This window comes from Lithobates pipiens, unplaced genomic scaffold (genome assembly GCF_037356315.1).
Source record: "Lithobates pipiens isolate NorthernLeopardFrog02 unplaced genomic scaffold, aLitPip1_a1.2 Scaffold_18, whole genome shotgun sequence".
Taxonomy (NCBI): Eukaryota; Metazoa; Chordata; class Amphibia; order Anura; family Ranidae; genus Lithobates; species Lithobates pipiens.
Window position 1 is genome coordinate 605,366,649 of NW_027507758.1, and position 26,371 is coordinate 605,393,019.

Consider the following 26,371-nt stretch of genomic DNA (forward strand, 5'->3'; position numbering starts at 1 on the left):
GCGGATATTGCAGACATCAGCTGCGCAAGCTATACGCAAAGCGGGTATGATAGCGTGTAATGAAGTAACTGATCAGCAAATTGCACAGCTAAAGTTTGCACCACCTAAAGGGATGCTGAAGATGTGTTCTTTCAGGCTCAGAGCTCAGAGTAAACCCCTCACCAATGGAGTTTATAATATGTAACAAGCTGGTATGTGATTTAAACCATCTTGGCCTACTGGCCTTTAACAAATGAGAGCCTGCACGATCCCCAACTAGTCAGCACAGACTGCTAGAAACACCTTTTTGTAAACTACCAAGTGAGGTCATTGCTGAGGATGAAAAATGAGCAGAACATCATCCAATGGCCATAGCGGCTCTTGGGGGGCGTTCCTAGGCAGGCGGTACTACTTGCATAGGTCACGCCCACGCGATGCTGAGCCTCCTTGAAAACAATGGTGTCTTAAAAGTCCCTTTAATTTGACTAACTTTGCCCACCTTAGTCCCAACAAGCCCTTCTTCGGGGCTGGTGACATCTTCTCCTCCAAGGGCCCCGCTAGCTGCATGGGTCTGCTTGTAAAGTCAGCGGATTGGCCACCTGGACTTTAGCACACCTGCAATGTTCTCTGCTTTCGATTAGCAGACCCCTCTTTTATAATTGTCTGGGGTGGGCTTTCTCTTATTTCAATAAAGATTTCCTTTGTTTTGTATTATAAGGAATAATATATGATAGAATCTTGTCTGCCATGGCTTTATGCTTCCCGTACACATTGAACAAGGTGGCACGCTCTATTTAATCTATAGATCAGTGGTCTCCAAGCATAAGCCCAGGGGCTGGATGTGGCCCTTTTCTTCCTTTTATCCAGCCCTTGGGACATTATTCCCCCTACTCATAGCTCCATACCTCTGACACCGACATTGGGGCATGATTCTTCCCACTGACTTCAATGATGGGCCACTAGTCCCCCTATTGACATCAATGATGGGGCACTATTCCTCCCACTGATACCAATGATGGGGCATTAATCCTCCCATGGATACCAATGATGTGGCACTACTCCTCCCACTGACACCAATGATGGGGCACTATTCTTCCCACAGACTCCAATGATGGGCCACTAGTCCTCATATTGACATCAATGATGGGGCACTATTCCTCCCACTGATACCAATGATGGGGCACTATTCCTCCCACTGATACCAATGATGGGGCACTATTCCTCCCATGGATACCAATGATGTGGCACTACTCCTCCCACTGATACCAATGATGGGGCACTATTTCTCCCAATGATGGGGCACTTTTCCTCCTACTGATACCAATGATGTGTTACTATACCTCCCATTGATACCCATGATGGGGCACTATTCATCATATTGGCACCAATGATGGGGCACTATTCCTCCCACTGAGACCAATGATGGGGCACTATTCATATTGGCACCAATGATGGGGCACTATTCCTCCCACTGAGACCAATGATGGAGCACTATTCCTCCCACTGATACCAATGATAGGGCACTATTTCTCCCACTGATACCAATGATAGGGCACTATTTCTCCCACTGATACCAATGATAGGGCACTATTCCTCCCACTGATACCAATGATGGGGCACTATTCCTCCCACTGATACCAATGATGGGGCACTATTCCTCCCATTGATACCAATGATGGGGCACTTGTCCTCCTACTGATACCCATGATGGGACACTGTTCCTCCCATTGATACCCATGATGGGGCACTATTCATCATATTGACACCAATGATGGGGCACTATTACTCCCACTGATACCAATGATGGAGCATTATTCCTCCCACTGATACCAATGATGGAGCACTATTCCTCCCACTGATACCAATGATGGAGCACTATTCCTCCCACTGATACCAATGATGGGGCACTATTCCTCCCATTGATACCATTGATGGGGCACTATTCCTCCCACTGACACCAAAGATGAGGCACTATTCCTCCCACTGACACCAATTATAGGGCACTATTCCCCACCCACCCGTTGACACCAAAGATGAGGCACTATTCCTTTCACTGGTGCCAATGATGGGACACTATTCCTCCCACTGACACCAATGATGGGGCACTATTCTTCCCACTGACACCAATGATGGGGCACTATTCCTCCCACTAATACCAATGATCGTGCATGATTCCTCCCATTGACAATAATGATGGGGTACTATTCCTCCCGCTGACAACAATGAAGGTTGTTGGCTCCAACTTGTCTTGCATACACACGGTCACACAAATGTTGGCCAACAATTATGAACGTGGGAACGTGGTGACGTACAAGACGTACGACGAGCTCAGACAAAGGACGTTCAATAGCCAGTGCGGCTCCTTCTGCTTGATTCCAAGCATGCATGAACTTTAGTGCGACGGACTTGTGTACACACGATCGGAAATTTCCGACAACAAAGTTTGTTGTTGGCGTAAAATTTGACAACCTGCTACCAAACATTTGTTGGCGGAAAGTCCAACAACAAATGTTCGATGGAGCGTACACACGGTCGGACTTTCAGCCAACAAGCTCACATCCAACATTTCCCGTCGGACAATCCGACCGTGTGTACGAGGCATTACTCTCTACCCCAACCTGCTGATTGGACAGTTGCAGCCCTAGACTGACTAGGCCATCTTTGTGCTCCCTCTGCTCTCTTCTCTTTATGTTCTTTGTCAGTAAATTTGCCCCCAGTGCTGCCCCTCCCTCTCGCTGCCATAAGACATTGCAAAACTATGATGCCAAGTTGTGTTTGGCTGCTTCAGTTTGAAAAAAGTTCATTTATTTGGTGTTCATTTGTTTAAATGGTTGCATTAGTTTGCGTTTTCTAGCTTAGTTTAGAGAGTTAATTTTCATTGGCTTTAAAACTCATTATTCAACCCCGTGGAATGTAAATGGACGACCCTTTTGAAAGCCGGTCTCCTTCCCAAATTCACAAAGTTCATCCACTAGACATAGCGGCATTGTGACACAAGTGATTTTACAGTACAACTTTTCCTCCCGTTCTTTGTGTCTGCTGCGTTGTGCTGTCTGTAGCTTTCATATTAGTGCCATTGTCACACAATGGACGCTTTCCAGACAGGTGGGGATGGTGTATGGGTAAACGCGGTCGCTCTGCATTGTGCTTTACAGGAACAAGCGACACTGAAGTGTTTATATTATTCTCCCATTGGCCCCGTTGTTAATCCCTGAGGAACATGTACCTTCTTCACACAAAGGGTTCATTTATCTTACACCCCCACAAATTCTTTATTTGAAGACCTAAAAACTTTTCTGTTGACATCAAATCAGCAGACTACTTCGAGCTGATCTATCAATGCATTCTGTATTCACTTATTTTATAGCCAGGTTGCATAATTAGATACGTATGTGTTAAAATAAAACTTTTAACGTAAACCGTTAAGCATTTGTTGGAGGTATGTTAACCGAAGGCCTCATTTTCAAGCTAAAGTATTCGTAGTGCCGATACCTGCTCCTGGGATCCTAAATGTTCTGGCCAGTGGCCGCGCAGACTGTACAGCTCAATGACAGGCCGGAAGAAGTTGCGTCTGTCCACGGTTAACTGCTGTTAGCGGAAAATGTCCGATGCCGGACGTAAACAGATTGTGGTCTCTAACTGCAGGTGACCACTGAATGTGCAGGTTCATGCTTACAGCCCATGGCAACTCTGGCTCCTTTCAGTCTGTTATTGAATTGTACAGCCTGAGTGACCCCCTGACTATCGGAACACCAGGGATCCCTCAAAATACTGCACCATGGCTGATTTAGGACATGTGAATTAGGCCTAATGCTCTCTACACACGATAGGATTGTCAGGTCACCTAGAGCCCAGGTGACAGATGCACACCGTAGGGCTTAGGAGTGCACCGCAAGGTTGTGGACCCTACAGCTGACTGCTGCAGATGGGGGACAGATCCCACTGGGGTAAGAGCGTAAGATTCCCTGGGGCGCGGAGTCTAAGAGCCAGCAGGTGTTCACCAGCGCCTCTGGTGGTGAGGATGGACTTGGCTGCAACTGGCTCCAGGTCGCGACCCCCAGGGTCCCCCAGCTCACACCCACAGTAGGCAACAGGAGGATAGGGATGGTGAGAGACAAAGCCAAGGTCGGGGCCACAAGCAGACAAGAATAGTCAGGGACACATCAAAAGGTCAGGATCACAGGCAAACAGGGATAGTCAAGACACGCCAAAGTCGGTAACGGAAAACAGTAGCAGAGCACACGGCAGGTAACAGGAAGCTAACACACAAAGGTTGATCAGCAGGATAGGCTTGCAGTGCACAGGTTAATATAGAGTTGTCTGATAGGAGCTAGGGTGGAGCCATGCCAGAGGATGGATATAAAAGCAGTCAGGTGAGGCTCGGCTGGTCTCTAGAAATGAACACATGCAGACAGGTAAGCAGACGAACTCTATTGCATAACCATGACAAGGATTTTCCGACGACAAAATCCATGTTTTTTTTTTCCCCGACGGACGTTGGCTCAAACTTGTCTTGCATACACACGATCACACAAAGTTGGTTGAAAATTCCGAACGTCAAGAACACCGTGTCGTACTACACTAACGACGAGCCGAGAAAAATGAAGTTCAATAGCCAATAGCTTGATTCAGAGCATGCGTGGCACTTTGTGCGTCGGAATTGTGTACACACGATTGGAATTTCCGACAACGGATTTTGTTGTGGGGAAAATTGAGAACCAGCTCTCAAATTTTGTATGACGAAAATTCTGATGGAAAATGTCCGATGGAGCCTACACACGGTCAAAATTTCCGACAAGCTCCTATCACACATTTTCCATCGGAAAATGCTATCGTGAGTACGGGGCATTAGAGTGTCAGAAACAATGAATCAGACTGAGACATAAGTAAAGTTAAACCACACTTGTTTAATAATAATAAAAAGGTAAACAAAGTAAACGTAGTCAAAATATAGCCAGAGTTCAGGAACCGGAAGGGATAGTCAGACAAGCCAAAATGTCAGGGAGCTAGAGAACAGAGTAGTAGAACAGCAAGCAGGATCTGGAGCCAGAAGCAGTGTCATCCAAGCAAGTCTTTAACAGAAACACAGGAGAGCGTCTCTAGAGATGTGACCAAAGCAGAGATCATCAAGGCTGGACGGCTTAAGTAGGCAGGACTGATGAGCAGGATATCATCAACAGGTGAGTCACTGTGAAGAGAAAGGAGGAAAGAAGCTGGCAATTATCCTACAGCTGAGTGGCCTGCTTTGAGATGGAAGGGTTCAGCCTAGCCCTGACAAAGAGTGACTTTGAAGTTTTTTATATTGTGGTTTAGCACCCTGTTCTTCTCATCCAACATCAGTACTTTACCTCAACCCTACTGAACATCTTTGGGATGAATTGGAATTCCAGTGCTGCCCACCTCTTCTCATCCAATATCAGTACCTGACCTCAACCCTACTGAACACCTTTGGGATGAATGGCACCCGGGTCTTCTCATTCAACATCAGTAATTCACCTCAACCCTACTGAACATCTTTTTTTTTCTGTTTTTCACATTCTGTCTCTCCCCATCCTCCATGCGTACTTAGGAAATAATAACCTGCTGCACTCTTTGGATACACGTGTTACACACACCTCTGGAGGCTTCAGCTTTCATTCATTGAAGGAGGACGAGTGGACGGGCCTGGCCTCTCATCATCAGGAGGTGGCTGCCTGAACCCTGCACAAACCGCCACCTCCTGATGATGTCACAGAGGGAGATGGCAGTAGTGGAGGGGCAGATTGCAGCAGGACAACGCTGGATCCGCTGGGTGGGTAAGTATATGAATTGAGGACAAGCCAGAATAAGGTAAGCAGGGGTCAGTTTGTCCTCTTTAAATAGATAATATGGATTTTTCTGTGTATGCATACAGTAAACAGCCAAAAGTATGTGAGCCTCCTCCAAATGACGGCGGTTAGGTATCTCCAGTAAAGGGTACTGATAAAACTACAACATGAGAAGACACTGTGACAATTGCGTTCTTCCAACTTTGTGGTAACTGGTGAAAACCCTTTTCTGTTCCAGCATGACTGTGCCTCTGTGTACAAAGCCAGCTCCATAAAATATGATTTGACCAGTTTTGTGTGGAGGAACTTCACAAAGCCCTGACATCAACCCTACTAAACACCTTTGGGATGAATTTGAATTCCAATGGCACTCAGGTCTTCTCCACATCGGTACTATACCTAAAACCTACTGATGGATGGATTGGAAGGGTGATTGTGAGCCAGATCTTCTTATCCAACATCAGTACCTGGCCTCACAAATAGGTACAAATTCCCACAAACACCCTCCAACATCTTGTGGAAAGTCTTCCCCCAGTAGAGGCTGTTATAGCCCCAAAGCCAAGCAATAATAATGTCCATGGTTTTGGAATGGAATGTCCAGCTAGCTCATGTGATGGTCAAGTGCCCCAAAAGTTTTGGTTATATAGTATAACAAAATAAAATATATATATATATGAACATTGAAAAAATTTAGGATGAACTCCAGGTAGATATAAAAACATTGAATCCAATAATGATTATTGATAAGGAACAACCTTTGCTCTCTGTGAAAGTTGATTGAGAAAAGTTACCCCCCTACTCCTAATGCCGCGTACACACGACCGGACTTTTCGGCAAAATAGGTCCGACGGAATCAGTCCGTCGGACATTCCGATCATGTGTGGGATAATCCAATCGTTTTTATTAAAATAATTCTAGCGGACCGAGAAATAGAACATGTTTCAAATCTGTCCGACGGACTCTATTCCTATCGGCAAAACCGTTCGTCTGTATGCTGATCCGACGGACCAAATACGATGCAAGGGCAGCTATTGGCTACTGGCTATTGAACTTCCTTTTCTAGTCCCGTCTTACGTCCTCACTTTCAAAACAAATGGACTTTTGTGTGGGCAAGTCCGTTTGTTCGAAAATCCGTCGGGAAGACCATCGGACCGTTTCTGACGGAAAGTAGGGTCGCGTGTACGCGGCATAAGGAGTATGTCCACTGTATGAGCTTCCTTGCAGGTGCCAGGACAATACCCGATCACGCAGTCCACCCAGTCACTAGTCAGTACTCAGTGTAGGGCGGATAAAAGCACTTTTATTGAAGAACAGGCACAAGTATATATCCCTGGGGACAATCCCCCCTTCTTGTTTGCATAGAGACACAGGGCGGGGTAAACTGTACATCCAATAACATGAGGCACATGTAAAAAAAAAAAAAAAAACTGGAAACGCTGCCAACGTTGTCAGTAGGAAGGACAAAAGGAAAAAAGGGACAATTATGTGAAAGCTCATCTAATGAAAAACTTTGTTCTTTGGAAGTGAATTCCGGAGTTTTGGGGTATAGCAGGATCGACATGTACAAAATCGACTAATAATCAACTAAACTATGTACAGAATCCTGACAAGGTCTGGTACAAGTGACCATATTACCCCTATCCTGGAGTCCCTTAACTGGCTGCCCATCAGGTTTGGCATAGACTTTAAGATCCTCTTGCTCACCTATAAGGCTCTTCATGGCTTTGCAACCCCAATATCTGTCTGAACCTTTATCCACGTACTTCCCCCCCATGTAACCTCCGCTCTTTAGATTCTGGTCTTCTACTCCAAGTACTTCCCCCCCCATGTAACCTCCGCTCTTTAGATTCTGGTCTTCTACTCCACGTACTTCCCCCCCATGTAACCTCCGCTCTTTAGATTCTGGTCTTCTACTCCACGTACTTCCCCCCCATGTAACCTCCGCTCTTTAGATTCTGGTCTTCTACTCCACGTACTTCCCCCCCATGTAACCTCCACTCTTTAGATTCTGGTCTTCTACTCCATGTACTTCCCCCCCATGTAACCTCCACTCTTTAGATTCTGGTCTTCTACTCACCTACAATGGGGGGGAAGTACGTGCAAGAGGATCTTAAAGTCTATGCCAAGCCTGATGGGCAGCCAGTTAAGGGACTCCAGGATAGGGGTAATATGGTCACTTGTACCAGACCTTGTCAGGATTCTGTACATATTTTAGTTGATTATTAGTAGATTTAGGTGCACCAGCAAGTACAGCATTGCAGTAGTCAAGTCAGGAGAACACAAATGTATAGATCAGCTTTTCAGCTACAGTGTATGAAAGCATAGGACACGGCTGAGCAATGTTTCTCAAGTGGGAAAAATGTTGTACGTGTCGATCAAAGGTTAAACGAGCATCAAATATCACCCCTAGATTTTTCAATTTAGACTGAAGAATAGTGCCATCTATACTGTAGATAGGCTACTAGGGCTGGCCTTACATTATTGATGAGGGTGCCAATAAGCACGGCTTCAGTCTTGTCACAGTTTAATTGGAGGAAGTGATCTGCTTGCAGACCAGCGCATGCCAATTTATGTCAGCAGAATGGCACCGGTGGGCAAAAGGGCATACAGGTACGTCCTCTTTAAGAAGCGGCACAGGGAGATGCTTTTGTAAATAAAGCATTTCTCCATTCTGCCTTGTGTCATGATTGTGTCAAAAAAATTCAGGGTGGAACTCTTTTTTTTAGATATTTTTGGGGGATATTTATTATAGCAAAAAGTAAAAAATATAGCTTTTTTTCAAAATTGTCGCTCTTTTTTTGTTTACAGCGCAAAAAATAAAAACCGCAGATTATATCAAATACCACCAAAAGAAAGCTTTATTTGTGGGGAAAAAAGGACGTCAATTTTATTTGGGAGCCTGACTGCGCAATTGTCAGTTAAAGCGAAGCAGTGCCGAATCGCAAAAAGCGCTCTGGTCAGGAAGGGGCAAATCCTTCCGGGGCTGAAGTGTTTAAGGGCCAAGTTTTTATATCACAAATACAGTTAGACAGAAGAAAAGCAGCAAAAGTAGAATCCGGTTTTGTGTGGATGTATATCTCATGCCGCGTACACACGACTGGACTTTCCGGCAGACTAAGTCCGATGGTCTTCCCGACAGACTTTCGGCGGAGTTCAGACGGACTTTCCAAAAGAACGGACTTAGTCCATTCGAAAGTCCATTCGTTTTGAACATGATGACGTAAGACGGGACTAAAAAAGGAAGTTCAATAGCCAGTGGCCAATAGCTTCCCTTGCGTCATATTTGGTCCGTCGACCCAGCACACAGACGAACGGTTTTCCCTATTTTAGTCCGTCGGAATTAAGTCCATCGGATAGATTTGAAACATGTTCTATTTCTAGGTCCGTCTAGCCCACACATGATCGGATTGTCCGACGGACTAATCCCTTCCGACCTAGTCTGCCGGAAAGTCCGGTCGTGTGTACACGGCATTAGTGTCATCAGCATAGAAGTAATAATTGAGCCTGGGTGATCTAAGCAGTTGGCCGAGGGTAAAACATGTATTTGCAAAACAGTAAGGGACTCAAGATTGAGCCCTGAGGAACACGGAACCTGACTGGACCAACTTCAGACTGGAATCCACCAATATAAACAAAGTGACAGCAATCAGTAAGATACGACTTAAAATGCCACTAAACGTAAACGCTCATTTTTTTTACATTAAAAAAACAAACACATCATACTTACCTGCTCTGTGCAATGGTTTTGCACAGAGCAGCCCGAATCCTCCTCTTCTCGAGTCCCTCACCGACGCTCCTGCCCCCTCCCTCCTGCCGATTGCCCCCACAGCAAGCAGCTTGCTCTGTGACACCCAAGCAGGCCTGCTTCCGAGATGCGGCTCTGTGTAAACATTTACACAGAGAGCCGCGACTCGTCCTTGCCCCTCCATCTCCTGATTGGCTCACTGGCTGTGATTGACAGCAGCGGGAGACAATGGCTCCTGCCAAAAGCCAATCAGGAGTGTGAGTCCCCGGAGAGGCAAGGCTCTCGCAGACATTGCTGGATCGGGGGGGGGGGGGCTCAGCTAAGTATTGGGGGGGCTGCTGAACACAGAAGGTTTTTTTACCCCTCCGGAACACTCTGGTCAGCGCTAGTTTTCCAGCATGCTCATCCGGCCACCTTACACACGGGCCGAATGGTTTTTAATGAACCAATGTTGCCCAACATTCGGCACGTGGGTGTGGGGCTTTAGGCTGAGTGATACTATAACATCATGCCAAGCTTGACCTTGTTCCTAACCTTAAATGATGTTTGGCCTTTAGGAACAAGGTCCAGTTTGGCATGATGTTATAGTGGAGCCGGGTGATAAAAACTCGATTCAGAGGAAAGAGAAGCCGTTGCCTGCAGCGGCCAATCCATTGTTAGCTTTTAATCAAGGGGAGCAAACTGATTGACCAAAAGGACCAACTTTTGCTCAGTTTTCATCAATCATTCCCACGCAACTGCATATAATTCTGATGACTTTGCAATGTTTAGCCAACATTAAGCCGGCACTCCCTGTAGAGCAAATATATTTTGTAGCTGGCAGTGGAGGATGCAGTTTGCAACGTCTGTGTGTAATTATCATTAAACCTCTCAGATTTAATACTAGAACACAACATCAGCATTTTGAGATACATTACCAACTCCCAACGTGCAAAGCAATGCAAATATCACCAACACTAATTAACGAGAGAGGGACTAGCACTTAAAGCCAAACATCGACCAAACAGTTTTTTTGTTTATTTATTTATTTTTATTTAGCTTAACTTTACTGCTATCACAAGGGGGCTAACAAGTCCTTCATGTGATAACATAGTGCAGATGACAGGTTCTCTTTAAGGAGAAATCAGGGGTCTATTAGATCCCTAATGTCTTGTCTGCACTCTGTTGAAGCTGATTGAGCACAGACCTTTATTATCGGTTTGGTAGCTGGCTGATGATCTCTCCAGAAACATTTTTGAGAGATAGTACAGCCATGGCCAAAAGTTTTGAGAAGGACACAAATATTAATTTTCAGAAAGGTTGCTGCCTCAGTTTTTATGATGACAATTTGCATATACTCCAAAAGGTTTTGAAGAGTGAGCAGATGAATTGCAATTAATTGCAAAGTCCCTCTTTACCATGAAAATGAACTTAAAGTGGTTGTAAACCCTCCCCCACAACTTTGTCCCATGTAAATCAGAATAAAAAACCCTAATGAACACTGCTTGTAGATATCTCCTTACTTGCTTAGTATTGTTGTAATCCTTTTTGTTCTTTAGAATGAAGTCACTGAGCATGCCCAGATCTCCCCTGATTTACGGCACACTCTATGTCTTATCTATCGGTTATCAGGACTTCCTACGGCACACAGCACTGAACTCCCAGGAGGCTGCTAATCACTCAGAGCTTCCTACACACCATGTGACCATGTGACCTCCCATACAGTGTAAAGCACGGCATGGGACAGAAATAACTGCAGTCTTATCAGCTGAAGCTGATAGGACTCACACAGGCAAACACTAGGTAATCAGCAAAAGTAAATACTATGAAATAAAACAAGTCAGCTATGAACAGGGAAACAGGGTTGCCATAGAAATGTTGGATTGAGAAGGAGGCTTGGTTAACAGTACAGGAAGTGCTCAATGTAAGGGCGGAAATACACTCCACTGTGGACTCATGTGGACACAATACTTAAAATGGCGCTGCCTAACCCCTGGAAACAAGATTTTTAAAGTTTCTTTAAACAGTAATATCTGATCAGAGTAATATCTGATTTGGGCTGGATTACAGTGGCTATACTTTGATAATTACTTATTATAATGGACTAAATAAAAAGAAGCATCAGAGTGGGAGTGTTTACTTCCTCTTTAACCAGTTCCCGACCAGCGCACGCCGATGTACGTCGGCAGAATGGCACGGGCAGGCAAATGGGCGTACCTGTACGTCCCTTTAAATTTACCGCCCTGCCATCACGAGCGCGCTGGCAGCGGCGCGCTCGCGTACTGATCGGGACCCCCGTGAGTCCAGTCACGGGTCCCGCGGACTCGATCGCCACGGGGATACCCGCGATCGTCTCACGGGGCGGCTGAACGAGGCAATGCCATTGTAAACAGCATCTCCCCATTCTGCCTAGCAACTAGTGACGCTCATCTCTGCTCCATGTGATTGGAGCAGAGATCAGTGTTCACTAAATTAAAGCCCAGCCCCCAACAGTTAGTAACACACCCCTAGGAATACTTAACCCCTACACTGCCACCCACTGGTTAACCCCTTCACTGCCAGTGTCATTTACACAGGAATCACTGCATTTATATAGCACTGATTGCTGTATAAATGGCAATGGTCCCAAAAATGTGTCAAAAATGTCCGATGTGTCCGCCATAATGTCGCAGTCACAATAAAAATCGCTGATCGCCGCCATTACTAGTAAAAAAAAAAAAATATGAATAAAAATGCCATAAAACTATCCCCTATTTTGTAAACGCTATAACTTTTGTGCAAATGAATCAATAATCGCTTATTGTGATTTTTTTTTTACCAAAAATATGTAGAATATGTATCGGCCTAAACTAAGGGAAATTTTTTTTTTTTTAGATATTTTTGGGGGATATTTATTATAACAAAAAGTAAAAAATAATGTGTTTTTTCAAAATTATCGCTCTATTTTTGTTTATAGCGCAAAAAATAAAAACCGCAGGGGTGATCAAATACCACCAAAAGAAAGCTCTATTTATGGGGGAAAAAAGGACGTCAATTTTGTTTGGGAGCCACGTCGCATGACCGCGCAATTGTCAGTTAAAGCGATGCAGTGCCGAATCGCAAAAAGTGGTCTGGTCTTTGACCAGCAAAATGTTCCGGGGCTGAAGTGGTTAAACTCCCCCCCCCCCCCAAAAAAAAAATTCCACTGCATTTGTGAAGAAGGCTTGAGGGTGCCCAAGAAAGTCCAGCAGGTGTCAGGACCGTCTCCTACAGATGATTCAGCTGTGGGATCTGAGCACCTCCAGAGCTTGCTCATGAATGGCAGCAGGCAGGTGTGAGTGTATGGACACTCACAGCGAGGAGAAGACATTTGGAGGATGGCCTGGTGTCAAGAAGTGCAGCAAAGAAGCCACTTCTCTCCAGGACTGGGGTAAAGTCATCTTCTCTGATGAATCCCCTTTCCAATTGTTAAGGCATCCAGAAAAAACCTTGTCTGGAGAAGAAAAGGTGATCTCTACCATCAGTCTTGTATCATGCCAACAGTAAAGCATCCTAAGACCATTCATGTGTGGGGCTCCGCCAAGGGAGTAGGCGTCACTCACAATTTTGCCTAAGAACACAGCCATGGATAAAGAATGGTACAAAAACATCCTCCGAGAGCAACTTCTCCCAACCATCCAAGAACAGTTTGGTGAGGAACAATGCCTTTTCCAGCATGATGGAGCACCTTGCCATAAGGCAAAAGTGATAAGAAGTGGCTTGGGGAACAAAACATTGACATTTTGGGTCTATGGCCAGGAAACTCCCCAGACCTTAATCCTATTGAGAACTTGTGGCCAATCCTCAAGAGGCGGGTGAGCAAAATAAACCCCACAAATGATGGCAAACTCCAAGCATTGATTATGGAAGAATGGGCTGCCATCAGTCAGGATGGGGCCCAGAAGTTGACTGACAGCATGCCAGGGAGAATTGCAGAGGTCCTGAAAAAGAAGGGTCAACACTGCCAAATATTGACTCTTTGCATAAACTTAATGCAATTGTCAATAAAAGCCTTTGACACCTATGAAATGCTTGTAATTATACTTCAGTATACAGTACCATAGTAAAGTCTGACAAAAAGATCTAAAAACACTGAGACAGCAGACTTTGTGAAAACGAATATTTGTCATTCTCAAAACCTTTTGACCACGGTTGTATGTCTACTCCAATTTGTTTTGCATAATAATATTACTATAATATTTACTCTAGAAGTATGAATTTCACCTTTTCTGTATTTCTTCTGAAAATGCAAACTGTCTGGCTTTCCCTGGCTGGCTAGAGTGCTGTTCCTAATGACCTGGAAGAAGCATGTACCCAGTGAAGTAGACACGCTTGGTCTACATGCTTTTTTCAGGTTATTAAATCAAAGCGTTGGGAGCTATTGGATATGCATGATAGCATATGCCAGGGATATGCAATTAGCGGACCTCCAGCTGTTGCAAAACTACAAGTCCCATCATGCCTCTGCCTCTGTGTGTCATGCTGGTGGCTGTCAGAGTCTTGCTATGCCTCATGGGAATTGTAGTTCTGCAACAGCTGGATGTACACTAATTGCATAACCCTGGCATATGCAATAGCTCAAGTAGCGTTCTCAAGGAGGGATGCAAGCAGTAAAATCAAATGTGTTTTATTTTGCTTATGTTTCCTTTAAAGCTAAACTAAAATAAAAAAAAATGGTGGTACCCACAAAGGTTTAATGCCTATTTTGTTGGCTGTTCTTAGTGCCAATTAGGAGATGCTAGTCTTTATCTAGCCATACCCTATGTCCTCTATTGCATTCCACGTGATTCTAATAACATTTACCACTCAAGCCCTGAAGAAGCAGGTTTTTATTCCCCGAAACACGTTGGATTATTTTTATTTATTCTCCTAACCAATAAACGTTTCAAAAAGACCTTTAAGTGATCTAAACGTTTGTGCCAGGTGCTCTCTGTAGGGCAGAGGTCTTCAAACGTTTCAGTTTCAGGACCTCTAATGCATTCCACAGTGATTCTAATAACATTTACCACTCAAGCCCTGAAAAAGCAGGTTTTTCTTCCCCGAAACACGTTGGATTTTTTTTTTTTATTCTCCTAACCAATAAACGTTTCAAAAAGACCTTTAAGTGATCTAAACGTTTGTGCCAGGTGCTCCCCTTAGGGCAGGGGTCTTCAAACGTTTCAGTACAAGGACCACATCATATATTTTACAAATATTCATGAGCCAAAGTCAGTTTTTTAAATGAATGAACAGCCTCAAGGAAATCTTAGTCCTCTAATGCATTTCACAGTGATTCTAATAACATTTACCACTCAAGCCCTGAAGAAGCAGGTTTTTCTTCCCCGAAACACGTTGGATTTTTTTTTTATTCTCCTAACCAATAAACATTTCAAAAAGACCTTTAAGTGATCTAAACTTTTGTGCCAGGTGCTCCCCTTAGGGCAGGGGTCTTCAAATGTTTCAGTACCAGGACCACATCATATATTTTAAAAATATTCATGAGCCAAACAAAGTCAGTTTTTTAACCACTTCAGCCCCGGACGATTTTACCCCCTTCCTTACCTGAGCAGTTTTTGCAATTCGGCACAGCGGCGCTTTAACTGACAATTGTGCGGTCGTGCGACGTTGCACCTAAACAAAATTGACATCCTTTTTTTCCCACAAATAGAGCTTTCTTTTGGTGGTATTTGATCACCTCTGCGTTTTTTATTTTTTGTGCTATAAAAAAAGGAAGAGCGACAATTTTGAAAAAAAAACACAATATTTTTTACTTTTTGCTATAATAAATATCCCATTTAAAAAAAAAAAAAATTTCCCTCAGTTTAGGCCGATACGTATTCTTTTACATATTTCTGGTAAAAAAATCACAATAAGCGTATATTGATTGGTTTGCGTAAAAGTTACAGCGTCTACAAAATAGGGGATATATTTATGGCATTTTTTTTTTTACTAGTAATGGCGGCGATCTGTGATTTTTTTTTCGTGACTGCGACATTGTGACGGACATATCGGACACTTTTGACACATTTTTGGGACCATTCACATTTACACAGCGATTGGTGCTATAAAATTGCATTGATTACTGTGTAAATGTGACTGGCAGGAAAGGGGTTAACACCAGGGGGCGCTGCAGGGGTTAATATGTTCCCAATGGGAGTGATTCTAACTGTGGGGGGAGGGGACTCACAAGGGAAGGAGACCGATCGGTGTTCCTCTATACTGGGAATACACCATCGGTCTCTTCTCCTCTGACAGGACGTGGATCTGTGTGTTTACATACACAGATCCATGGTCCTGCTGTGTTCCCAGGCAATCGCGGGTGCCCGGCGGACATCGCGGCCGCTGGGGAAGCGCACCGGGTCCCAAGCGACACCGCCGGTGCGCGCACGAGCCGCCTAGGCAGCCGGGAATGGGAGGACGTCATATGACGCCCACCCAGGATGGGAGATCCCATCTCTGGGCGTCATATGACTATGGGTGGATAGGGAAGTGGTTAAATGAATGAACAGGCTCAAGGAAATCTTAGTTCTCTAATGCATTCCACAGTGATTCTAATAACATTTACCACTCAAGCCCTGAAGAAGCAGGCGTTTCTTCCCCGAAACACGTTGGATTTTTTTTTTATTCTCCTAACCAATAAACGCTTCAAAAAGACCTTTAAGTGATCTAAACTTTTGTTCCAGGTGCTCCCCTTAGGGCAGGGGTCTTCAAACGTTTCAGTACCAGGACCACATCATATATTTTACAAATATTCGTGAGCCCCCTTGCTATCTCATCCCTCACTCCTCCAGCAGTCAGAACTCTTCTCCTCTCTCCAATGGATAAGAACGCCAGTGACTGATGGCAAAATGAATACATTTCAGGGGATCCTTGATGCAGCCGGCAGGAGCATGAGATAAGGAAATATAATTACTACTTATGTTCCCCATAGCCAGTTTACTGTCCTCCAGACTTTAGGGGGACCGGACTGGGACCATTGGGAGTAGAAATTGTCTTGGCATCAGTGGGAGTAAACAATGCATCTTTGGTGTTAAGAATAGTGCCCCATCATTGGTGTCAATAGAAGGAAAAGTGCCCCATTGTTGGTGTCAGTTTGCGGAATAGTGCCCCATCGTTGACTTCAATGGGAGAAATAGTGCCCCCATTGTTGATATCAGTAGCAGGAATTTTGCCCCATTGTTGGGGTCTGTGGGAGGAACAATGTCCCAATGTTGGTGTCAGTAGGAGGAATAGGGGGTTATTTACTAAAGGCAAATCCACTTTGCACTACAAGTGCACTTGGAAGTAAAGTCGCTGTAGATCTGTTGGAACGTGCAAAGAAAATAGAAAACAGCATTTTAGCTTGCACATGATTGGATGATAAAATCAGCAGAGCTTCCCCTCATTTCAGATCTACCCCTTAGATTTAGGGCGACTGCACTTCCAAGTGCACTTGCAGTGCAAAGTGGATTTACCTTTCGTAAATAGCCCCCATAATGTCCCAATGTTGGTGTCAGCGGGAGGAATAGTGCCCCATCGTTGGTGTCAGTTTTCGGAATAGTGCCCCATCGTTGGTGTCAGTTTGCGGATTAGGGCCCCATCGTTGACTTCAATGGGAGAAATAGTGCCCCATTGTTGATGTCAGTAGCAGGAATTTTGCGCCATTGTTGGTGTCTGTGGGAGGAACACTGTCCCGATGTTGGTGTCAGTGGGAGGAATATCAGTGGGAGTAATAGTGTCCCAATGTTGGTGTCAGTAGGAGGAATAGTGTCCCAGTGTTAGTGTCAGTGGGAGGAATAGTGTCCCAGTGTTAGTGTCAGTGGGAGGAATAGTGTCCCAATGTTGGTGTCAGTGGGAGAAATAGTGTCCCGATGTTGGTGTCAGTGGGAGAAATATCAATGGGAGTAATAGTGTCCCAATGTTGGTGTCAGTGGGAGGAATATCAGTGGGAGTAATAGTGTCCCAATGTTGGTGTCAGTAGGAGGAATAGTGTCCCAGTGTTAGTGTCAGTGGGAGGAATAGTGTCCCAATGTTGGTGTCAGTGGGAGGAATAGTGTCCCAATGTTGGTGTCAGTGGGAGGAATAGTGTCCCAATGTTGGTGTCAGTGGGAGGAACAGTGTCCCAATGTTGGTGTCAGTGGGAGGAATAGTGTCCCAATGTTGGTGTCAGTGGGAGGAATAGTGTCCCAATGTTGGTGTCAGTGGGAGGAACAGTGTCCCAATGTTGGTGTCAGTGGGAGGAATAGTGTCCCAATGTAGACTAAAAGAAAAATGTTGGGACTTTAAATGAGGCCAAATAACCTCCATCCCTATTGACACGGTAAAAAGAGAGGGTTGGGACTTTGACGAAGCATGCGATTTTGGAAGCAAAAAGCAGAAGAGCAACAAAAACCAAATAGTGTAAATTTATTAACTATAGATTAAATGTATAGCATAGGGCACAGAGATACACATTGTATAATTCATGATCCATCATAAGTAGTAAATTAAAGTATTGCACATCAAAAACATTGATCCCACAGCTCATACATCAAAAGCATTAACTTCATGTATAGGCATATTGCACATAGTAAGAATTAAGTAAAAACATTCCAGAGTCTAGTAAAACTGCATGTTTAAATGTAATTTGTAGTGTTTAAAGCTCTACGCGTTTCGTGGCTACATTGCCAGTCATCAGGAGCTGATATATGATGAATATCTGTGGGACGAGAAATGGTGTGCCAACAATTAGTCAGGTTTGTATAATAAATAAGAAAAAATGGGGGAAAAGGGACAATGTATCCAAATCGAGTACCCATGCTTACGGGTCAAGGAATGGCGAGAGGCGCAAACATGGGCAACGGAGGTAGCCGGGAGTGTCAACCGATACGGGAGCTGAGGCAGACAGAGCGTGCGCTATCGCGATGAGGCAGTGTACCATGGATATAAACCAAAAGTGATCATCACCCTAGGATCCAATCCAATCATTCATCCTAGGGTGATGATCACTTTTGGTTTATATCCATGGTACACTGCCTCATCGCGATACCGCACGCTCTGTCTGCCTCAGCTCCCGTATCGGTTGACACTCCCGGCTACCTCCGTTGCCCGTGGTTGCGCCTCTCGCCATTCCTTGACCCGTAAGTATGGGTACTCGATTTGGATACATTGTCCCTTTTCCCCCATTTTTTCTTATTTATTATACAAACCTGACTAATTGTTGGCACACCATTTCTCGTCCCACAGATATTCATCATATATCAGCTCCTGATGAGTGGCAATGTAGCCACGAAACGCGTAGAGCTTTAAACACTACAAATTACATTTAAACATGCAGTTTTACTAGACTCTGGAATGTTTTTACTTAATTCTTACTATGTGCAATATGCCTATACATGAAGTTAATGCTTTTGATGTATGAGCTGTGGGATCAATGTTTTTGATGTGCAATACTTTAATATATTTACTACTTATGATGGATTATGGATTATACAATGTGTATCTCTGTGCCGTATGCTATACATTTAATCTATAGTTAATAAATTTACACTATTTGGTTTTTGTTGCTCTTCTGCTTTTTGCTTCCAAAATCGCATGCTTCGTCAAAGTCCCAACCCTCTCTTTTTACCGTGTCCCAATGTTGGTGTCAGTGGGAGGAATAGTGTCCCAATGTTGGTGTCAGTGGGAGGAATAGTGTCCCAATGTTGGTGTCAGTGGGAGGAATAGTGTCCCAATGTTGGTGTCAGTGGGAGGAATAGTGTCCCAATGTTGGTGTCAGTGGGAGGAATAGTGTCCCAATGTTGGTGTCAGTGGGAGGAATAGTGTCACAATGTTGGTGTCAGTGGGAGGAATAGTGTCACAATGTTGGTGTCAGTGGGAGGAATAGTGTCCCAATGTTGGTGTCAGTGGGAGGAATAGTGTCACAATGTTGGTGTCAGTGTGAGGAATAGTGTCCCAATGTTGGTGTCAGTGGGAGGAATAGTGTCCCAATGTTGGTGTCAGTGGGAGGAATAGTGTCCCAATGTTGGTGTCAGTGGGAGGAATAGTGTCTTTTGTCATTGGAAGGAAAAGTGCCCCAAGGGCCAGCAGGGTGCTTACAGACCTTCCTGAAAACATCCCAGCACCCCGCCTCAGTGCTCCTCTCATGAACCCCCCAGCCCGATGGTCTTATATGGACTATTTTCTTGCAGATGTTGGTTAAATGAAAAGGAACTCCTATTGCCTGTTTATACAATGTTCCAGCTGAGTGATGCACGTCTCAATGTATCCTTGTATTTATTCTTTCAGGTATGGGCTGTTTCTGGGGCGCAGAGAGGAAGTTCTGGAAACAGAAGGGTGTCTTCTCCACTCAAGTTGGCTTCGCTGGTGGCCACACCCCCAATCCCAGCTATCAGGAAGTTTGCTCAGGTATCTGCCTTCACCATTGTCTCACATTTATTCAATGGCAACATGCAAATGGGTCGTGAATTAAAATAGCGGCGCGCTAATATGCAGAAATAGTTGGATAATTAAACAAATAATGAAAAACCTAAAATTTATATATATATAAAACAAAATAACTACTGAGTGTGCAATATTTGTGTAATAATTGCATGTAATCATATAATAAACAAACCGTAAAGCAGAAAAAATGTCTTCAACTCTTCAACTTATGTGAAAAAAACGCATGTGATGTTTCTTCAAAGAACCTCCTTATTCAGAGTCCTCCCACCACCACATGCAATGCTCGCTCACCTCCTTTACACCACCCTACAAGGGGTCAAACACGCCTTGCACTTTGTGCCAGCACTCCCTCCAAAGGATCCTCAGTAGTCTTTACTTGCTCAAGGCATAGATCTATGACTGGCATAGGTTCCTTCCACTCTGCTGCTTCAAACCTTAAAACCTTAATTAATAAGGGATTTCTACACTTGGCAGACAGCAGTCCTTTGGAGGGAGTGTTGGCACAAAGTGCAAGGCGTGTTTGACCCCTTGTAGGGTCGTGTAAAGGAGGTGAGCAAGCATTGCATGTGGTGGTGGGAGCACTCTGGATAAGGAGGTTCTTTGAAGAAACATCATATATGGTTTTTTTTTTCAGTTGAATACATTTTTTCTGCTTTACTTTTTTGACTTTTTATTATATGCAATTATTACACACATATTGTACAGTCAGTAGTTATTTTGTTATATATATATATATATATATAATTTTTATTATTGCAGCGCTGACACACTTTTCATTTTGTTTACAAATGGGTCTTGCTCTCCCCTTCAGCCCAATAGTTGATGAACACAAAGCTGGAACAATCAGGTTTAGATCTAAATTTTAGACACAGCTCTCAATCAAGTCCAGTAAATCTGTCTAGGCTACCTAATGTCAGGGAAAGGATCTGTGGCCCTCGAGTCTTTTTCCTTTCCCCAACTGGGGTCTCTTTTCATGGGAACCCTTACCAAGAAATTGGAGGACCAGCTTCAACAGGTCCCTATGGAGCAGGGTCCATCAGATGTCTAGGCCACCTGATGTCGGGGAAAGGATCTGTGACCTCTAGTCTATTTCCTTTCCCCAGCTGGGGGGGTCTCTCTTCAGGAGAGTCCTTACCAAGAATTTGGAGAACCAGGTTCAACAAGTCCGTAAGGAGCAGGGTCTACCTGATGTCTAGGCCATCTGATGTCAGAGAAAGGATCTCTGATCCTCTGGTATTTTTCCTTTCCCCAACTGGGGTTCTCTCTTCGAGAGAACCCTTACCAAAAACATGGAGGACCAGCTTCAACAGGTCCCTATGGAGCAGGGTCCACCAGATGTCTAGGCCACCTGATGTCGGGGAAAGGATCTGTGACCTCTAGTCTATTTCCTTTCCCCAGCTGGGGGGGGGGGTCTCTCTTCAGGAAAGTCCTTACCAAGAATTTGGAGAACCAGGTTTAACAAGTCCATAAGGAGCAGGGTCTACCTAATGTCTAGGCCATCTGATGTCGGAGAAAGGATATTTGATCCTGTGGTATTTTTCCTTTCCCCAACTGGGGTTCTCTTGAGAGAACCCTTCGAGAGAACCCTTACCAAAAACATGGAGGACCAGCTTCAACAGGTCCCTAAGGAGCAAGGACCACCTTATGTTGTGGAAAGGATTTGTGACCCTTAGGTCCTTTTCCTTTCCCCAGCTGGGGGTCTCTTCAGGAGAACCCTTTACAAGAACTTAAAAGATCAGTTTCAATAGGTCCCTAAGGAGCTCCGGCCTTGGTAGACCAAGAGTACCTTGCTCCTGTCATGAACCTTGCATCCGGGGGGGGTTTAAGGATGCAGGTCCTGTGTTGTGATTTTACTGTTCACTTTCAACGTAACAAAGGTCCTGATCTTTCTCCACAATTGAAGACCCCTTTGTTTTATTGTAAAAGTAAAGCCTATTGTTCTTATGATTCTCCTGCAGGAGGATGAAGCTATAGGATGCTCTTGACTGGGTTTGCCTACCATAATCCCATAGTATGATAAATATGGAGCATGTCTTGTACAGTCACAGGAAATTTTATTTGCTGAACCCTCATGGCTATCAACGTATTCCTTCCCATGCTTTCTGGTATAAACAGCTGGTACTTGGATACCAGAGAGTACTGGCTCTAAGTCAGAGTTAGACAACTTGGGCACTCCAGCTGTGAAGAAACTACAAATCCCAACATGCCTCTACCTCTGGGAGTCATGCCTATGACTGTTGGCGTCTTCAATGCCTTTGTAATGCAATGGACCATATTGCTGAGGTTGCATACCCTTCACTGAAGAGTCCTGATACAATTTTTTTATTTTGGAGCTGAAGGGTTAATGATCAGAGGGGACTGTATACAGACCGCAGCCATTCCAAGTGTTTGAGTGTACAATTAAAAGCAACATGTTACTCCGCATTTCCATGGCAACTCGGCGCCGAGAGAGCCACAAGAAGAAGGTGTTCCGGCATTAATGAGAATAGTTTAGAGCAGCGTTTCTCAACCTTTGTTCAGTGGCGGCACCCTTTAAAATTATAAACGATCTCAGAGCACCTCAGTCCAAAATGTAAAAAGCATAAATCAATGTGGAACCTGTTCCTGGGATGATGCACACAACCACCTTAATTTAATTATCTTCACATCAGAAGCCCCTATATGTCAGAGGCCCCCATGACATCAAAGTGCCCCATGACATCAGAGGTCCCACCATCAGAATGTCCCTTCATGTCAGAGTTCCCCCTTCATAACAGAGGCCTCCATCACATCCAAGTTCCCCATCACATCAGAGTCCTTTCAATAAATCACAGGTTCTCATCACACCAGGGCCCCCCCCATCATATCAGAGGCCCCCCTTCATGTCAAAGTCCCCCTTCATGTCAGAGTTTCCCTTCATGTCAGGCGCCTCCATCACATCAAAGTTCCTCATCACATCAGAATCAACCCTATACAAGAGAGCCCCTATAATATCTGAGTATTCCTATGACAGGTCCTCCCATCACAGAGTCCTAACATCATATTGGTTCCCCTATCACATGGGAATCAAAGAGTTACATAGTCCCCCTATCACATGTCCTCCAAATCACACAGTCCTCTTCACATAAGAGCCCTATCTTGTGGCTCCAGTAGTGCAACAGAAAGCAGGAGGCGGAGCAGCCTTCAATCCTCTCTTGAATGCTGGGGGCAGCTCTGAATGCCACCTGCCTGGACCAGCGTCATGTGTTGCCACGGTGCAGTTGGTCCAGCTACCAACACCATAGTAGCAAAAAATGCATACTTATCCTGTAATCATGGGAATGCCACATTCCATTCAAAATCACAGCACTACATTTTACATACACCAAAAATGCATTACAAACTGAAGACATAAGCCAAAACACAAATGTAGATAGTACCAACCCAGATGTTCTTCCAGAAGATCCTCCAATAATGAACTTCTTTAGCGAGCCCCAATGCAATTTTTGCCCTTGGTCATTTGACACTACAGATCATGTGAAAATGCAAGACATGCATTACTGATCACCTAATTACTTACCATCAGCAGATTCCCAGTATAGCTCTTCATTGGAAGCACCTTACTGCAGTCATCTCTGCAATGCTGTAATCTGCTGTTATGAGGTTGGGCAACAAATCTGATCATGTGACCAAAGCAATGGCATGGGTCAGTTGGTGACTGCTGATGTGGAGGATTTTGGAGTGCAGGCAGGCAAACATATGGCCAATGCCTGAGCAAAAGTAACAGAGAATATTGAAACAGGAGGGTCAGCATGACATCTGGGCCACTAGTAATTTTTAGAAGGTCAACAAATGCAGTGCCATATTTCTCCAATATCTAGTTGGCTTTTATTTGAAGTCTGGATTCAGGTTTAACGGTCATTTTGAGGTTAGGGTTTTCATTTAGGGGTTATGTTGAGGTTAGGGTTTACATTTAGGGGATATATTGAGGTTAGGGTTTACATGTAGGGGTTATGTTGAGCTTAGGGTTTACATTTAGGTATTATGTTGAGGTTGGGGTTTATATTTAAGGTTTATGTTGAGGTTAGGATTTTCATTTTGGGGTTACGTTGAGGTTAAGGTTTACGTTTAGGGGTTATGTTGAGGTTAGAGTTTTCATTAAGTGGTTATAATGAAGTTAGGGTTTTCATTTATGGGTTATGTTGAGGTTAGGGTTTACATTTATGGTTTATGTTGAGGTTAGGGCTTATATTTGGGGGTTATGTTTAGCTTAGGGTTTTTATTTAGGGGTTATGTTGAGGTTAGGGTTTACATTTAGGAGTTATGTTGAGGGTTGAGGTTTACATTTAGGGGTTATGCTGAGGTTAGCATGTACATTTAGGGGTTACGTTGAGGTTAGGGTTTTCATTTAGGAGTTATGTTGAGGTTAGGGTATATATTTAGGGGTTATGTGAGAGGTTAGGGTTTTCATTTAGGAGTTATGTTGAGGTTAGGGTTTATATTTAGGGGTTATGTTGAGGTTAGAGTTTTCTTTATGGGTTATGTTGAGGTTAGAGTTTTCTGTAGGGGTTATGTTGAGGTTAGAGTTTTCTTTAGGGGTTATATTCAGGTTGGGGTTTACATTTTAGGGGTTATGCTGAGGTTGGGGTTTACATTTTAGAGGTTATTGTGTAAAAAGATTTGAGTTGAGGCTACAGTGGACTTTTATGGTACCATACAAATGCTTGGGATACACAAAATAGATATAAAAGTTGAATTCAACGTTTATATCTATTTTGTGTATCCCAAGCATTTGTATGGCACCATAAAAGTCCATTGTAGCCTCAACTCAAATCTCCTTATACAATATTGTTAGGACGCAGGTACCCTCTCTTTTTTCTATACATCTAACAAATTTTTTTGGTGCTCCATTTAACATTTTAGGGGTTATGTTGAGATTAGGTTTTATATTTAGGGGTTATGTTGAGGTTAGGGTTTACATTTAGGAGTTATTGTGAGGTTAGGGTTTTCATTTAGGGGCTATGTTGAGGTTAGGGTTTACAGTTAGGAGTTATGTTGAGGCTAGGATTTTCATTTATGGGGGTTATGTTGAGGTTAAGGTTTTCATTTAGGGGGGTATGTTGAGGTTCACATTAAAGTGTCTGTAAACCTCAGACATGAAATATGAACAAAGCGTATTCCTCTATAGTGTGTACTTGTTTCAATCCAGAGCACTAAGTGTAATTTCTGTCATTTAAGGATTATTTTGAGATCAGAGGTTACAAGGGATTATGTTGAGGTTAAGGTTTATGTGTAGGAGTTATGCTGAGGTTAGAGTTTATATTTGGGAGTTATGTTGAGCCTAAGGTTTGCATTAAGGTTTTATGTTGAGGTTAGGGTTTACATTTAAAGGTTATGTTGAGGTTAATGTGTGCATTTAGCAGTTATGTTGATTTTAGAGGTTACATTAAGGCCTTTTTTTTTAGGTCAAGGTTTACATTAAGGCATTATGTTGAGGTTAAGGTCTCCCTTTAGGGGTTATGTTAAGATTTACATTAGAGTGTTAGGTATGGTTTTACAGTACTTTTTACATTTTAGGGCTTATGTTGAAGTTAGGGTTTTAGTTTAAGGATTATGTTGAGGTCTGGGATTACGTTAAGGTTTATATTGAGGGGTTATGTTAAGATTAGGGTTTATGTTGAGGAGTTATGCTGAAGTAAGCCCTTGTACACACGGTCTGAGATTCTGACAACCAAATCCGTCGGAGTAATTCCGACGGATTAATTCCGTAAGTAGTCCGGAAGTGATGTTGCATACACACGGTCGGACTAAGTTGTCGGAAAATCCGATTATACATAACGTGATGACGTTATTTCGTTACGATGGGACTACGTTCAGGCTAGTAGCCAATAGCTTTGGTCTAGGAATTTGATCTGAGCATGCGTGGCACCTTGTCCGTCGGAGTAGGCTACACATGATCGGAGTATGTCCGATCGGAGCATTTTGTCGGAAAATATTTCCGGCAAGTTGGAAAAGTTGGTCCGACGGATATTTCGACGGAAACAGTCCGATGCAGACCACACACAGTCGGAATATCCGACAAAACGCTCCGATAGGAAACATTCCGACGGAATCTCTGACCGTGTGTACAAGGGCTTAGAGTTTATATTTGGGAGTTATGTTGAGATTATGCTTTGCATTAAGAATTTATGTTGAGGTTGGGGTTTATTTTTAGGGGTTACATTAGGGCATTTTGTTGAGGTTAGTGTTTTCAACGTAGGGGTTATGTTAGGATTTACATGTGGGTGATACGGTAAGGGTTTACATTGAGGGGCTATGCTGAGATTAAGGTTACCGGTAAGGATTTATGTTGAGGCTAGGGTCTACATTTAGGGGTTATGTAGAGATTAGGGTTTACATTTAGAAGTTATGTTGAGGTTAGGGCTTACATATAAGAGTTATGTTGAGATATTTTGAAGTTAGCGGTTACATTAAGGGGTTATGTTAATGTCAGGATTTACCTCTG

General features: G+C 43.8%; 1 protein-coding gene across 6 annotated transcripts in view; it reads left to right on the top strand.

The window, feature by feature from the left end:
• MSRA (methionine sulfoxide reductase A) overlaps positions 1-26,371 on the top strand; it is a 468,843-nt gene that overhangs the window by 245,120 nt on the left and 197,352 nt on the right. For all 6 annotated transcript variants that reach the window (XM_077489272.1, XM_077489270.1, XM_077489273.1 and 3 more), the window contains one exon: positions 19,753-19,872. In XM_077489272.1, coding sequence (XP_077345398.1) covers positions 19,753-19,872 — 120 coding nt within the window. The remainder of the gene's footprint in view (positions 1-19,752; positions 19,873-26,371) is intronic.